Here is a 17,323-nt window from a genome sequence, read left to right on the forward strand (position 1 = left end):
CAGGCGTGAGCCACCGCACCTGGCCAATTTTGACATTTTTAACTAGTCCAGGAAACAGAGGAGTGTGCAAGAAAAGGGTGCTCCTATCAGAGCTAAGCCCTGTATAGTATACAGAACACTGGAACCTCACCAAAATCAGTTTGTTCATAATTTATCTTCTTTAGTATTCTGAGTATTAAAACTTTGAAATGTCTCTGTGCATACAAAAAGCAGAATTTGGATTTTAATTTCTCTCATTCACTTTGAAAGGAAAGAAGATTCTATATGATATACTTGCCTTTGCCAAAGAAAGTGTGAATTCTCATGTTACCACGCTTGGACCTCAAAATTTTCCTGCCAATGACAAAGAACCATGGCTTGTTGATTTCTTTGCCCCTGTAAGTTATTTTTATCTGTCAAATTCTAACATTGTCAGATCTTCTCCTGTTATGGCAAAAAGACATTTTCTAGATAACTTTGAATCATTAGTACAAGAACTGTGTCATTCCATTATGGCCACTAATGCATATTGCTTTTAAATGAGTGCTAATGTAATTACTCCTCCAGGGAAGGTTTGCCACTAAGTACAGTTTGTCTTACTTAGCATATTACTTCTTGCAGAAATGATGGGGGGGTTTTTTGTGTCATTTGGCTCGGCGCTTATGAATATTTTTTCTTTCCTAGTGGTGTCCACCGTGTCGAGCTTTACTACCAGAGTTACGAAGAGCATCAAATCTCCTTTATGGTCAGCTTAAGTTTGGTACACTAGATTGTACAGTTCATGAGGGACTCTGTAACATGGTAAGGCAAAGTATCAAAAATTATTCTAATTAATTGTATAAAATGAAGACCTTTTGGCTGTTTATTATTAAAAAACTAAAATAACTTAGAAATAATACATCCTCTATTTAGAGTAGTAACAAATTATTTAAACAAATAATATTTTTAGAAAGTGGTATCAAATATGATTGGATTAAACCATGAATAGCTGATCAATGGATAGAATGTAAATAAGGTCTTATTTATCAAACTCAGGCAACTATTTTCATTAACTTCATAAAATGCTTATATGATTTTCCAATTATTGAAGATTGTTATATTTCTTTAATATTTTTGACATTCTATAATTTTTTTCCTTTGGCTTTGTATATTTGCTGGAAAGAAGTTAAAACAATGAACAAGCCTTTTGAAATCTTTGTTTAAATGAAATTGTTTTCTCAGGTAAATATTCACTCCTCAGTTGCAGGAAGAACTAAAAATTATATACCGTAGAATGAAAGTACGTAATATCACCTATAAAATACTCTTGGCAAAAAAAAAAAAAAAAAATCAATATTATAGTAGATCTATCTCCAGATCTATTAGTCTTTAGGAAATTGAATGACAGGGGAGCATGTTAAGTGACACCATGGATATGAAATCTGCACTTCCCAGTATGGGAGAACTTTACAGGACAAACACCCAGTTTATTGGCCAAATACATTGTATATAGTGGAGGAGAGATTAAAAAGACTTAAAAGACTATCAGTCAAATACAACATTTAGACTTTGTTTGGATGCAGTTTAAACAAACCAAGCAAAGAAAGAGATAATTGGGGAAATGTGAACACTGACAAGATATCAAGGTAATTATTGTTAGTTTTTGACAACAAAAATGATACTGTGGTTATATGGAGGGGAGTCCTTATATTTTAAATATACTGAAATATTTGTGGATGAAATTATAGATCATCTGAAATTTGCTTTAAAATGATCTTGGGAGTAGACTAGAAAGGGAGTATAAGTGAAGTAAAAGTAGCCATGAGTCAGTGATTATTGTAGCTATGTGAATACGCAACAGTTTGTTGCTCTCTACTTTTGTGAATGTTTTAAATAACTCATAAAAAACAAAATGTTTTTAAAGAACATAGATGGAGAAAAGATAAAGGGAAAAAAGAAATGGGAAGAGGAAGGAAAACAAAAGAAAGCCGTACATTTTTAGAACATCATAGAAGTTTAAGCCAGCAGCAGTGGCACATGCCTGTAGAAATTTCATTAAAATACATTTTTATAAAAGGAAATAAACAAGGCCTTTGGTTTTGAATGTTTTCTCTGTAACTTTGAAAGAAATGCCAACCAAAGATACAAAATTGATGTGATAAACAATAATTATCTTCATTTTAATTTCTTTAGTTTAGTGTTTTTTTTTTTTTTTTGAGACGGAGTCTTGCTCTGTTGTCCAGGCTGGAGTGCAGTGGCGCAATCTCAGCTCACTGCAAGCTCCACCCCCCGGGTTCATGCCATTCTCCTCCCTCAGCCTCCCAAGTAGCTGGGATTACAGGCACCCGCCACCACGCCCAGCTAATTTTTTGTATTTTTAGTAGAGATGGGGTTTTACAGTGTTAGCCAGGATGGTCTTGATCTCCTGACCTCGTGATCCTCCCACCTCGGCCTCCCAAAGTGCTGGGATTACAGGCGTGAGCCACTGCGCCCAGCCAATTTCTTTAGTTTTTCTACTTTTCATCTTAGCTCATTAAACATATGTGAGTTCAGTGTAAGGGTTTAAAACTATGATATCGATTTACCTGGAATAGAGGCCAAGATTCACTACTCACCAATTAGTTGCCACTCACCAATTGGTTGACCTTGACCAAGTTACTTAGCCTCTCAGTAACTTAGTTTCCTAATTTATACAGTGGGTTTTATAATTTTAGCAACTAAGTATAATTGTTGTGAAGAATAAATGAGAAACTACATGTTAAATGCTAAAATAATGCTCAACACTGTTAAATTTTAGCTATAATTGCTTTGTTAATCAGTGAATTATTTGAATTTGCACACATTTTTCAAGACTAATATAAATGTTTCCATTGTTTTTTCAAAAATTATTTTTGAATCCTGGTCAAAGATTCCAATTTGCTAATGAGTACTTAAAACTTTAAGATTGCAAAGTTCAGCTACAGCAAATCCACAGACAAGGATCTCTTTATAACTTTTTAAAAAATAAAAATAAAAGCTTTAGAGAGATGCTTCCTGGACTGGTGCCCATTTTAATTCTGAGAAGGAAATTAAGCATTTCCTACTATAAAGGCTATCTTGAAGAAAGAATAAAAAGGGATTACATTCATAGGGCATGATTCATAATTCTTTAACCTAAAATATAATCATGTACTCCCTAATTATTTGTGTCTTTATTCTTGCTGTTTTATTTCCTGATCATCATCTATTTCTAGAAAAAGTATTTATTATGGTTTAAAAAAAAGACTCAAGCTAGAGATATAGCCTGTTGTTTATAGCCTCTTCTTACCTTGGTTCAGGAGAGTAAAAAGGGACCATTCGTATAATTACCCATGCCGATTTCTCAATGTTTCAATGCCTATGGTTCTCATGGCTAATGGAGCAGCTATAAATAAGGATCAGGTATTCATCAGTATTTAGCAGTATTCATCACCATAAGTCCTTTGCTAAATTTGGTGAGACTAAAATTTTTGTCACCAGAAATTTAGAAATGGGTTTTTAAAATCTTGTTCTTGTTACTTAAAGGCAAACTTGTTATAAATTTGTAACAAATAGGTGAAATCTATAAAATCTTTAATTCGTATTCTCCTTCCTATCAGTATAACATTCAGGCTTATCCAACAACAGTGGTATTCAACCAGTCCAACATTCATGAGTATGAAGGACATCACTCTGCTGAACAAATCTTGGAGTTCATAGAGGTATTTCAAATTATAGACTATGTGGCTAGAAATTTGTCTGTTTATATGTAAACCCTGTATGAATGTCTCATGTTGTTTAATAGGATTTACTCTTTTCATGCGCAAACTATTTTCTTACAAAATGATTTTTAAAGAATTTTTCTAATGTTTTACTCTTATTATATACTTGTCTGTAAACTCAAATCTGTGTTTTATTTGTTACCTGGTATGTATAGTGCCTTATAAACAATGGACACAATTATTTATTGAACATATGCAATGTATTTTCACCTTGTCACCCCTTTGCACTGTTTTCTCTGAAAACAAGTGTCTGGCATCTACAGCATCTTTTTTTTTTTCTCAGTAACACTCTTGATAGAAATACTTACAGGGGCCTCCTAGAAAAAAAAAAAGAAAATTTCTAGTTTATTATTATCCATTTGATGACCCTCCAACCCTGTCCTACTCACTTGTTCCTCCTCCTCTAACCTAATGTTTTGTCTTGTTTTCCCAGTGAAGCTAGCCTCTTCATCAGTATTACCTGACTGTTGTAGGCTGAAGCTTTGTTAAAATATCATTTGGAACAAAGAATCTGTAGAAAGGTGTAGTATCTCCAGTCAGAATGTCAGAAAAATGAGGTAGTAGGCTTTCCACTAGTAATGAAAGAATCATTTCCAAACCAGTCATTCTTGGTTCTAGAACAGAACTTTATGGCCTCTGTAGACATCCAGGCAGCCCTTGAAACTCTTTTATTATCCATGCAGAAACTTAAAGTTGCCTCTTTGCCTGTTATGATTTTAGTGATACATAGAGATAAAGGATAAATAGACCTTGATTTTTTACAAAACTGATGAGCAAAATCCAAACTTAAAAATCTAAGTTAGGTTTATTTTCATATTTTAAGATAATTCACATTGGATTTCTTTTAGCTATCCTTAAGCATCTTTTGGTTTCTCAAAAATGGGAACTTTCTAAAGGACATACACAGATTGAGCACCCCTAATCCAAAAATCTTAAATCTGAAATGCTCCAAAGTCTGAATTTCGTGTTTAGACTTGGGTTTCATTCCCAAGATACATGCAAATATTCCAAAATTCAAAAATTCTCAATACTTCCAAGTATTTTGGATAAGAGATACTCAACCTGTACCAACAATTTGCCAGGAATATATGAACAGCTATGCTTTATATATATGTTATAATGGAAGCTATATTCTCTTCAGGATCTTATGTATCCTTCAGTGGTCTCCCTTACACCCACTACCTTCAACGAACTAATTACACAAAGAAAACACAACGAAGTCTGGATGGTTGATTTCTATTCTCCGTGGTGTCATCCTTGTCAAGTCTTAATGCCAGAATGGAAAAGAATGGCCCGGGTATAGTAAAAATAGTTTATTTTAAATCTTAACATTTACTAAGAATGTTTATTTAACAGAATTATTTTGAAACGGATGTGAATGAACCCACAACTAAATTATTACTTAATAACAGTACTGATCATACCACTTTGATTCCAGCTCTGTTTCTGTCTGGTGTGTGAATGGTATAGCCTACCATTTTTGTGTGTATAGCATCTGGTACACTTTTTTTTTTTGGTCGGGTAGCAGGGGGCAGAGTCTCGCTCTGGAGTGCAGTGGCGCAATCTCGGCTCACCTCAACCTCAACCACCCTAGTAGCTGGGATTACAGGCATGTGCCACCACGCCTAGCTAATTTTTGTATTTTTAGTAGAAACAGGGTTTTGCCATGTTGGCCAGGCTGGTCTTGAACCCCTGGCCTCAAGTAATCTGCCCACTTCTGCCTTTCAAAGTGCTGGGATTACAAACATGAGCCTCCGTGCCCAGTATATCCAGTACTTTTGACTAAACTGTTGCCAACAACAACCCAAAAATTTACCTCATATTTGTTTCAATTTTTTCTAATTTTTTTTCTGCTTTATTTTTAGAGTTTAAAAATATCATTTCCTGACATACTGTAGGACTTAAAAGTAAGAAAAAAAGCTTTCAGCATGTGTATTTAGAAAATTTCCTGAAAATAGGTACCATGTTTTAAGTTGTAGAAGATTGGAAACAAATCACTTAAAATACCAGAATGGAAAATGCAATTACTAGTTCACATTTATTTACAAGATAAAAAACTAAATCTGAGTTAAAGTGATTTCTAGTATCTTAACATTTAGGATTACATATTTTTGTGCTCTTTTCAATAAAATTTTTAAGTTCAGGTGTGAGTCAGTATAACACATTAGACACCTACAAAGCTTGTTTCCATTGGAAAGAATAATTCTTTGAAATATTGCAAAGACTTTCATTAGTTTCTAGCCCTTTGAATTTTAGAAGTATATAGTTTTTTCTCATGTAACAGATAAATGAAGTAAATTGTTTAATCTGCAATAATTTTAGTAAGTACTTAATTACAAAATTAGATTACAAATTCATTAGTATAAATGGTCTATTATATGTTAAACCCTTATCCATTTTTATTGGGTAAAAGTCACTGATAAATAATATAATAACTGTTTCACCATAATAATATAATGCTTATTTCTTTATTGCAAACATATGTAAAAAGTTATGGAGGTAATCTGTTTTTTCTTTTACAGACATTAACTGGACTGATCAATGTGGGCAGTATAGATTGCCAACAGTATCATTCTTTTTGTGCCCAGGAAAATGTTCAAAGATACCCTGAGATAAGATTTTTTCCCCCAAAATCAAATAAAGCTTATCAGTATCAGTAAGTATTCTCTCATATTTGAAGACATTTATTATAATTATTTAATTATACACTTAACAGTTAAGTTACCCGAACAAAATAAAAGTTAACCCAACAAATATTTATTGGGAGCCCACTACGTAAAGATAGTTTGTTAATGAACATTTCAGAAGATGAAAAGGGAGTATTGAACAGTCTCACTGTGCATAAAGCTTATAGTCTAGACAAAAAGATAAGGAAAGGAAGAGCTAACATTTATTAAGTCCTTAAACTCCTTATTTGGTTTCAGGTACTATATTAGATACTTTACTCACCTTATTTCCAATAATCCTCACATATGCTCTGTGAACTAGGAATTACTACCCTTCCTACTATTACAGAGAAGTAAACTGTGATTCTCAGACCTTAGAATCCAAGGTCTAGAAGTTATCTAAGGCTTAGATAACTTCCCCAAGTCACACAGCTGCTAAGTTGAAGTTGAGGTTTGAACCCAAGTCTGTCTCAGCACCCATGCTGTTTCCACAACACCACGTGGTATTTCAGGTAGAAAACTCAAATGTAAGGTACATATGATGAATGTTATTAAACAAGTAAAAATGAACCATGGATTTCAAGAGAGGAAAGGGTCACAACTATGAGGAAATTATGAAAGGCTGCATTTTGTAGGTAGTTTTTGACATGTGTCTTTAAAAATGGGTAGGAATTTGACAGACAGTAATAACTTGAATAAAGATTCAGAAACTAAAACCCTTTGACATTCTGAGTTTCGCAATTCCCATAGGCCTACAGGAGATGTCCAGTAGACAGCTAGACATTCTGGGCTGTCTGGGGCACAAAGATACCAAGAGTAGAGAAAAATACATTTGTGAGGCCTTATAACCAGAATTTGTAGCTAGGTATATTTGAGAAGAGAGATGCCAGATGAAATCAATCAATATAACTTAGTTTTTAAATTGCTACAATAAGATTGTTTTCTGAATACATCCAATAATAGAGAATCCTGTTTACAACTAACATTTTTTCTTCTCTCAGCAGTTACAATGGTTGGAATAGGGATGCTTATTCCCTGAGAATCTGGGGTCTAGGGTGAGTAATTAAAATATATATCATTCTATAAAATAGATTCAAAGCCATTTACCCCCCTTTTATGTCAATAGTTAAATTTACTGTGGGTTAAGGTTCTAGCATTTTAAATTACTTAGTAAAGTATTATATTAACCAAGATAGTTCTGTACTTTATTACATTGCCCTTCCTTGACATCATTTTTAACTTAGAAAGTATTACAATATTATTGCATTTCATATGTTTGCTTTGGTTTTATATAATGAAAAATGATTTTGATCATTTGCCACAGATTTTTACCTCAAGTATCCACAGATCTAACACCTCAGACTTTCAGTGAAAAAGTTCTACAAGGGAAAAATCACTGGGTGATTGATTTCTATGCTCCTTGGTGTGGACCTTGCCAGAATTTTGCTCCAGAATTTGAGCTCTTGGCTAGGGTAAGTCATACCTGTCTTAAATAAGTTGTAGCCACATTCATGTTTTAGTAATTAGGTAAAACATTGTAAGTATGTAATTTTTAGGTTTTTTTCTTAAATGTTTCCTCTGAATTTAAAAATAGCTATTATATTTCTATGACTGTAATGGTTGTAGTAGATTTCCTCTTTCTTTGTTAAAGCTTTTAGCTAACATCTTCTCTATCTTGGTAGACATCATCATCTACTAGCCATTAAAGCCAGAAACTTCTCTTTCTTCTCCCTCTTGTCTACTTTCTCCTCCCCACCCCAGTACTCTCTTGCCCTCCAGGCAGTTACTAGATTCTGTCAGTTTTATCCCCTAAATGTCTTTCAAATGTCATTTCTTATTCATCTCTACTGCTAACCTGTTTCTTCAACCCTTTATCATCTCTTGTCTAGACTTAACCATATTTGCCTTTTAAGTACAGTCTTCCCTTGGTATACTCAGGGGATTGGTTCCAGGAACCCCCATTCCATACCAAAATCTGTGCAGCTCAGGCCTCACAGTGGGCCCTCTGTGTGCAGGGTTTCACATCCTATGAATATTCTGTTTTCCATCTGCAATTGCTTAAAAAAAAATTCCCAGTTCAAGCAGTTCAACACAGTTCAAGCCTTTGTTGTTCAAGAGTCAGCTATGGTATTATACTGTCTACCTTTGTCAGTGCTGCCCTGGTGATCTTCTAAAATATTTCCCTCTCTGACTTACTAAGTTTCTTAATATGCATACATTGACTTCAGGTGTCTGATATGAGCTCTATCTCTATTGTCCACCTCACACCTTAGATTCCAGTGTAACAGAGTACTTCAGGTTCTCTGAACATGTGTCCTTATTTACGTGCCGCTCCCTCTCTCTAAAATGCTCTGTCCTTACCTTGGTCATCTATTTTTTCTCCTCTTACTGCAAAACTCAGCTCTGATGGCACTGCTCTATTCTCTGCCCTTCTCAGTTAATCAGTGTCACCTGGATATGTTATCAAGTGTACTGATACAGTGCATGTTAATTCTTTATTTATTATTACTTGAAAGATATTTAATTTGACCAGAAATAAAAGGAGCTGGATACCAATGGAAATAATTAGTTGTAGCAATTTTGGGTTTTGTTCGGTTGGTTGGTTTTGTTTATTTTTCGGTATAGCATTGTCCATCTTCCTTTGTAAATGGCTGTCTCTTCCTGAGGGCAAAGTCCATGTTTTATTTATTTTTATATCCTCAGGGCCTAACTCAGTAAATGCTTATATAAAATTAAACTGAATACATACCCTCAATGCAGTCTGGGCTTTTGGTGTTTCTTTCTGTCATAACAGTCTTATTAGTGACCTAATCCAGATTGATAGCTTTCTTGCCTCCATAACTCAAGGAACTCTTGCCACTAGTGTTGGTATAAAACACTCAACTGGAATGAGAAAGTCAGCTCCAGTTCCACCAGTTCACACTAAAGCTTAGCATCCCAGGCCATGGGAATTTTTTAGCAGAGGGATTTTAAAGGTCTTACTAGCTATAAAAGATTATTTTTGTTATTAGCTGGTGCATCAGATAAGAGGTTTATTCTTTCCATTCTAATCTTCTTATGCTTCCTTCTGTAATAATTCTGCTTTACTCCATTTCTCATGTACTAAAAACTTTAGTTATAAACTTTGTAATGCAACTCTATATTGTATCTAATAGAAAATTATTAAACATGAAAAAGACCATTCATTCAACAAATTTTAAGTACCAAATGAAAAGCCATTATGCTAAGTAGTAGGGCCACGTAACTCCACATGAAAGAAAAGGAAGATGAAAAGAAAGAAATTCCATGTCTTTAAGGAGATTTTAATCTAGTGGAAAGAGAAAATGGAAATAAATATAAGTAATACAAGATAATTGCTACAGTAAAATTAGAATGAAGCTGGAACAGGGGTAGAAGGGTGTCAGTGATGCCAGAGAAGGATGTTTAGAGCACCAGAAACAGTATGGTGCCATCTCATAAGTAATTGGAAATACAAGTAAGCAAATATACAAACATTTTGTAAATGACATAGAAACTTACGAAATTAACATTTCTGCATTTTTCTTACTTTCGGTATGCAAGTGTGTGTGTCTGCCTACATGCTTGTGCCCTAACACAAGTTAGTCTGCATTTTAGTAAATCCCTGCCTTGGGGATGAAACTAGAGGCAGCAAAGATATTTTAATTGTCCTGAAGTGAGAGGTGATAACTTTAATCAGGATTAGGGCATTGGTGATAGAAAGAAGGGGACAAATACAAAAGACAGATAAGAATAAATAGGATTGAATGTGATAGATGAAGGATAAAGAGGAGTCTGGATGAGCCTAATTTCTGGCTTGAACTGAATGAATAGAACGAGGAAAAGTGGGTTCAGGGGACATGCTGTGTTTGGGTGCTTATGCGGCATTCACCCAAAGCAGGCCAATGCATGGTTAGATATGAAATCGAAGAGAATGATTGGGGTATATCAGCATATAGATATGTAAAACCACCTTGGGCACCTGTTCACAGTGAAAAGATTGTTGATCAAAGATGGAACTCTGATTGGATATTACAACTTGAGGGGCGGGTAAAGGAGATCCTCATGCTGGAAAAAGGAAGAACAGTCAGAGGGGTAAGAAAGCCAAGAGAGAGTAGTGATAAATGCTAAAAAAGAAATAAGAAAGGAGTGGTCAGCCTCACACAGTCCTTCTGAGATTGTTAAGCAGATTACTTCCACCGGTATTGAGCCAGGAGTTGAGGTGGAAGTCACCATTGCAGATGCTTAAGTCAACTATTTTGATAAATTGATTACCAATTGTTTAAAAAAGAAAGAAAGAAAGGAGTGGTCAGCAGTAAACATCAGTTGCGCAATAAGAAGACCAAAAAGTGCCCAGTTTGGTCAAGCGTTCACTGGTGAACTTACAGCAGTTTCAGCGGAGGGAGCAGTAAGCACAGAAGACAGACTAAAATGTTGCCAAATAAGCAGACAATGGGAAGCAGTGAAACAGTAGACTGCTGCTCAGGAAAAAGAAAAAAAAAAGAGAGAGCGTGAGAAGCACGATGACAGAGGAACCATAATCCAGGAAGGAATCCTTTCATGATTATATACATCTTCACTGGAGAATATGTGTTCTGACAGGGAGGGACTGGAGAATACAGGTGGAGTAAGTCAGCCTTCACAAGACAAAGAGTGCCCAAAGAGTCCTACCACAGCACACCCCCAGTGAAAGGAGAAAAAGATAGAAACAGAAACATGTTTATGGTGTGATGTGCCAGTAGTGGGTGGCAGGAAGAAGTTGAGACATTGCAGGATAAAGCTGCTCAGTTTTCTTGATGAGGCAAAGGAGGGTTTATTTGCTGTTGGAGAGGTGGTGCTAGGTGAATAGGGGCTTAAAGGGATAATATGGAAATAATCTTGTTTGAGTAGGAAGAGTTAAAGTTTTTAAAATAAATTCTTAGATTCAGAATGTTTTATATCCTATTGCTTTGTTGTTGCCAAAATAGTTTATGCCAAACAGAAAATGGCAAACTGTATTTTTCTTTTTCAGATGATTAAAGGAAAAGTGAAAGCTGGAAAAGTAGACTGTCAGGCTTATGCTCAGACATGCCAGAAGGCTGGGATCAGGGCCTATCCAACTGTTAAATTTTATTTCTATGAAAGAGCAAAGGTATGTCCAGACTTTCCTCTGTTCCTTCCCTTAGTAGGCCAAGCTCAAAAGATGTGTTTCAGTCTGAATAATGTTTTTTTTTCTGTTTTCTGATCCTTGTCATTTTTTTATATTATTACATATTACTGATAACAAGTTTTTAAAATTTATGTGTATACCAAGCGATCTTAAAAGGTTTTTTGTCTCGTGGTTGATACAGACTCAATTGCCTTAACATTTTTATACTAATGAATAGGAGAACTACTAGAAAGGGACAAAAAAAGTATTATTCGTGATTATCTTTGAGTGCTGGAATTCAAGGTAATTTTCTACTTTCTGTGAAAGGTTATGGTGACTGTTGAGGTCACTAAGAATACTCTATAATACACACTGCTGCTTGGAATAACATTTCCTTACTATATTTCTATTCCGTATACTTTTTACTGAATAAGTTTCAAAGTAATGAGCTTCCTTTGTGGGGAGGAAAGAACAACGATAAACTAAAGTATTTGCCATGTACTCATGTTTTCTGGTAAAACATTAAAAACAGATAATTTCAAATATTTTTATACTTTTTGTCCAGAGCTTATAGCTTGCAGTGAATGCCAAGAATGAGTTCTCAGACAATTCCAGCCGAACGGGGGCAAGATAGCTCTTCTAAGAGAGTCCACCCCAGCATTCATCCGCACAGTATTTATTGAAAGGGCTTGTTAAACCACAAACATCCACTAGATGGCTTGAGGTCCGGTCGTGAGACACCTGTGGCCTTGTAAAAGCACTCAAACTGCATTCTCAGGAGGCTGTTTTTAGCGTTCCTTATCACACCACACACTCCACTCCCTGTCCTGTTTTTGGGGTCAAGGAGTTTCATTCTCATGCACAAATAACATACACACAGTGCCTCAGTATTTTTCCATGCCCCGACCTCAAATGCCACGTACATAAGGTTAAATATATTGCCATGCTCCCCCGATGTCTCCCCCTTCTTTAATTCTTAGCACATGCTGGTCATCCAATGCAAGGTAAACTTCTATTGTTCTTCCTTGGTCATAGATACGTTGGGTGGCAGCACAGAGCCGTCTGCAAATGCCTAGCAAACAGATAAAAAAAAGAATAAGTACAACGGCCATCACCTAAATGCATATGTTTAACCCAGACAACCAAGTGTTGGGGTTTAACCAATGAAAACCTTCTTGTAATTGCTGAAGGGTACTTGTTTGTAGTTGCTGTGACTATTCTTCAAGTTGTTCAATTTACACTCAAGAGTGGAAATTTGAGAAGACAAATAATCGTGACAAGCCCCTTGCAGATGTGCTTTCACTGTCTCCCAAGCATATTGGGAGCTATTATATGGCAGAGGTGTGACACAGAATTATATTGCCAATCACAATGTAAATTTTGACGGGTAATGAATGCCTATTGCTGATCCCCTAGCCATTCAAAAGCGGCTTCAAGGGTCTCTAGGTGAGACAAAATAGTTTTATCAATATTTACCTATTCCTGAAATTCATGGGTTACATTATATACCATGTGGCTTATCACTGAGGCTGTGTGAATAGTTTCTGTCAGAGAAGCAGTTGCAGTAGCGGCAGTTGCTAATATAATAATAGCTGAGACTAAAAAGGCAACTGAAGTGGCCAGAAATCTTATTTTTCAAGTATGAGACAATGCTTTTCTAAATAGGTGCAGGGTGGAATCCTCTTCTTAGCTCCAAGTTAAATTTACAGGCAGCCACCATTCTGCACGCCATTTTAAGATCATGACACAGGTTATATTTAATTATGTAACGTTTTGATGAGAGAAGCGTGTAGCATACCAACTACTGGAAGAGACTTCAATACTATAAAAGGATTGATTCTGCTCTATGTTAGGAACACCTTGCTGAAACAAAAGTATATAAGGGTGCATAGTACAAATCAAGACTGTGTCGGTAACATTATTATGCAGAGAGAGGGTATAGTTGCCACCGCTAGTAATATACTCACCATGGGAAAGAACCCATTCAAAAAAAGGAAGTCCTAATCTCCAAATCTGGGTATGAGCAGGGCTTAAAGCTTGTTTCCCTTTTACTTGTAATATTGGTCCTAAAAGCCCATACTCTGACCAGATGATAGAACTATTGGAGGGACTCCTAAATCCAATAGTCTGATCTGCAGACATAAGATTACCATGGGGACCCTAATCAAGTAAGGTGTCGTTATCAAACAGAGGCTCTTGATGCAGCGCAGGCTGTTTGCATGGCGACCACTGGATGGCCTCACACTTATATCGCCGGTCCGTACTCAGACAGCATGTAGGAAGATCAGGCACTTGTGTAGCTTCATTAGAGACCTCAGTAAGATTAGTGCTAACAGCAGACATAAAGGTCAAGTTTGCAAACTTAGTATCCCTTTGGGGCTGGTAATAAAGATACTCTTGAAGAATGAGAGTAACACACTTATCATGTGCTATTATGGAAAAAAAAAGGGGGATTACTAGACAATAAAATCAAGTAGTAATTAAGTTTAATCCATCCCAAATTTTCAGTTAAGGGGTAAGACAGGGGCATCTATCAACCTCCTGTCCAAAAAGTATCATTAGATGACAAAGGCAGGTCAGCATCCCACCATGTAATAACATTAAAAACGGGGATTTAAAACATGACTCCAATAAACATGTTCTTGAGCTGATCCCACTTGGCAAAGGACAAGAATTGCCAGCCACCCCAACATCCATGTTTGTCTTACTTTCTCAGAAGTTTCCCCAGTTACCACCAGATACATAAGAAACCGATTCTCTGCGGTTGCGAGGGCTTCCACAGCTGCAAGCCAAATAGATGCCTGTTGATCCAATTTCTTTAGCTGTCCCCAGGTAGTGTTAGGTGCCTTCCAAGTCATCACCTTCATTGTTGTGGTCGATTCTCTAACAACAGGTCCTGTTCTCGAAAAGAGAGCCCCATATTCCCCCTTTTTTGTTTAAGATATACATTAAGAGTTTGATAAGCTTGTTTAACAATGGCTTGACTAGTTGAGGTATAAGGAATACTAGTTTTGTGTTGTATGTGCTAAAGTTGCAATGCGTATGCAAATCGAGCACTAAGCTAGCAAGGTCTATTATCAGTTTTTATAGATCATGGAAGGTTTAAAGTTATAATGGATTCAAATAAATGACCAATTGCATCTTTAGTTTTTTTTCTGGTCTGGGGGTAGCATGTATTAGGCCTGTATAAGTGTCCACGGTAACGTGGAGAAATTTAAAACGTTTAAAGGGTGGATACTGAGTAACATCAGTTTGCCAAATAGCATTAGGCACCAGACCTTGTAGGTTGGCACCAAGCCTTAAGGAAAAAGGGGAAAGAGAATGCTGTTGGCAATCAGGACAAGTTTTAATAATCATGCGAGCTTGAGCAAGTGTCAAATGAAACTGTTGTTTAAGAATCCAGGCGTTCTGATGAAAAAAAATCATGATCAGCTGGACTCGCAAAAAAGGAGAATCTGCAGACCACATCTATGGTCATACTAGAGCATCAGCTTGAGCATTCTTTTCTGATAAGGGACCAGGTAGCTTAGAATGAGAGCGAATATGTATGATGTAAAGAGGGTGATGACGGGACCGGGGAGCTCTTGTGCTGGAAGAAACAAAGCTAGTAGGGGTTCATTAGTAATGCTCTTCACATGTGCAAGATTTAAATGGGTAATACTATACACCATGTAAGCAGAATCACTAACTATATTTATGTCTTGGTGAGGAAAAGTTGGTTGCATGCTGCCTTCTAGGTTTTATCTCAGATAGCTCTGGCTTTCTTGCTACCCACAGAGGCCTGGGGCAGGAGAGTTGGTAAGATGCAACTAACTTTTCCTTATACTCCAGGGAAGCAGAAAAAAGACACGGCCAGAAAGGCTGATGCTGGAAATAGGAAATGAGAACTTGCATATTAGGAAGACTATCATAATCAGCCACTTTCCTTCCCTCCTGTAGGCACCCCTTCAGCAGGGAAGTTTGTTGAGGAGACGCAGCCACCTAATCATACAAATGTTCGCTGACCGGGGGTATAATCTAAGAACTGTCCCTTGGGCGGCCTCTAATCTCCTTAAGGGGGATGGGAGGTGCTGTTGGCTGAACGGGGCCAACAGATGCAGGTCCCTTTAAGGTTGGAGGAAAGAAAGGCAATGGCTTTTCTATAGGGGGAGGAAAAGGCTCCAGTCTGTCCTTACCCTCACTAGAAAAAATATACTGCTTATGCCCTACAGAAGGGAATGAAGTAGAGAGAGGAGCACCCCTGTGCTGTTCTGTTTCCTGTTTTTCCTCACTAGAAAAAATCTCTTCCTTATTCCCCATAGAAGGGAATGAAGTGTAGAGAGGAATCTCTCCCTTTAAATCTTCCAAATTCCTTTCAGGTGGAGATAATGGGCGATCTGGCAGGTAAAGAGTATACCACGCAGAGCGTACCAGCGCCCAGGTGGCCAAAATAGTAACGTTAGTAAAATGACCTTGCTCATTTCCTCTTTTCAGGCAGTGACCTACCTGCTTCCATAACCCTAAATCTAAGGTTCCGTGATCAGGAAACCAAGGGCATTTCTGCCAAATTAAAAGCATAAGCTTGTGTAGAGCTCCAGGCTCTACAGTGCACTGGATAGCCTTAAGTAGCTGTTGCACTGTTTTAAAAAATACTTTCTGTTCTTTGATCATTTCCTGACCCATGATAACCCAACTCCTGGTATTTTATGCGTGGGTCCCATCCTCCTGATGGGAGTCAGGACTGTCCCTTACTGGGATTCCCCGAAGATTGATGAGCTCTCCTCCTTCACACATAACTTCAAGGTGATCACGTCGAGGGCACCACTTGCAGAGCTTATAGCTTGCAGTGAATGCCAAGAATGAGTTCTCAGACAATTCCAGCTGAGCAGGGCCGGTGAGGGGGTGGGGGGCAGCTCTTATAAGAGAGTCCACCCCAGCATCATCCGTCCACCAAGTATTTATTGAAAGGGCTTGTTAAACCACAGATATCCACTAGATGGCCTTTTTGAGGTCTGGTCATGAGACACCTGTGGCCTTGTAAAAATGCTCAAACTGCGTTCTCAGGAGGCTGTTTTCAGCATTCCTTATCACACTACACACTACACTCCCTGTCCTGTTTTTAGGGTCAAAGAGTTACATTCTCATGCACAAATAACATACACATAGTGCCTCAGTATTTTTCCATGCCCCAACCTCAAATGCTTTGTACATAAGTATGAATATGTTGCCGTGCGCCCCCCACATTTTGAGGGATAATTAGGTTAAGATCTGATGTTATTTATTGGTGGTTACATTTTGTGATGAATAGGGCTAAATTAAGAAATTGGATGATGAATTTCAGAAATCTAGAATTGCCACACATCTAGATTTTTCAGTGAAGGTTTTTGATTTGTCAAGAATCCGTCTCTGTCTTAAGAACAATCTAGAGCAAGCAGAACTTGATGGAGGTGAGAGGCAGCTTATATCAGAGCCTGAGTCTTCATTTCTTTGAATCAACAGCTCTATTTCTCAGTTTTCAGAATAGCTGAGAGATGGGTGACATAAATAGGGATCTTCTTCAGATAATATCAGAGAAGTATCAATTTAATGAGCAGTTACAAGAGTTAACCATACCATAGACAGAGCTGTTTGAAAAGATGTTGCCATGTGTCCAGAGGAGTCCAGGGGACAAAGTTAGGAACCAAACATCCCTGTCCAAATTGAAAGACAAGGGTAGCATTCAGCCATTGAGGCCAGACAGGAAGGCCAAAGCAGAATAATGGTTGGAGTAAAGAGAAACACAAACCAGGTGGGCAGTTACACACAAAACAAAATCC

The 17,323-nt window shown here is 37.0% G+C and overlaps 1 protein-coding gene across 1 annotated transcript in view; it reads left to right on the forward strand.

The window, feature by feature from the left end:
* Positions 1-17,323, forward strand: part of DNAJC10 (DnaJ heat shock protein family (Hsp40) member C10) — a 62,192-nt gene that overhangs the window by 34,806 nt on the left and 10,063 nt on the right. Inside the window, exons 14-21 of the mRNA XM_004032915.5 lie at positions 250-377; positions 664-780; positions 3,576-3,677; positions 4,879-5,034; positions 6,260-6,393; positions 7,405-7,458; positions 7,728-7,875; positions 11,412-11,531. Coding sequence (XP_004032963.1) covers positions 250-377; positions 664-780; positions 3,576-3,677; positions 4,879-5,034; positions 6,260-6,393; positions 7,405-7,458; positions 7,728-7,875; positions 11,412-11,531 — 959 coding nt within the window. The remainder of the gene's footprint in view (positions 1-249; positions 378-663; positions 781-3,575; positions 3,678-4,878; positions 5,035-6,259; positions 6,394-7,404; positions 7,459-7,727; positions 7,876-11,411; positions 11,532-17,323) is intronic.

The sequence above is a fragment of the Gorilla gorilla genome, chromosome 11, assembly GCF_029281585.2.
Source record: "Gorilla gorilla gorilla isolate KB3781 chromosome 11, NHGRI_mGorGor1-v2.1_pri, whole genome shotgun sequence".
In the NCBI taxonomy this organism is placed as follows: Eukaryota; Metazoa; Chordata; class Mammalia; order Primates; family Hominidae; genus Gorilla; species Gorilla gorilla.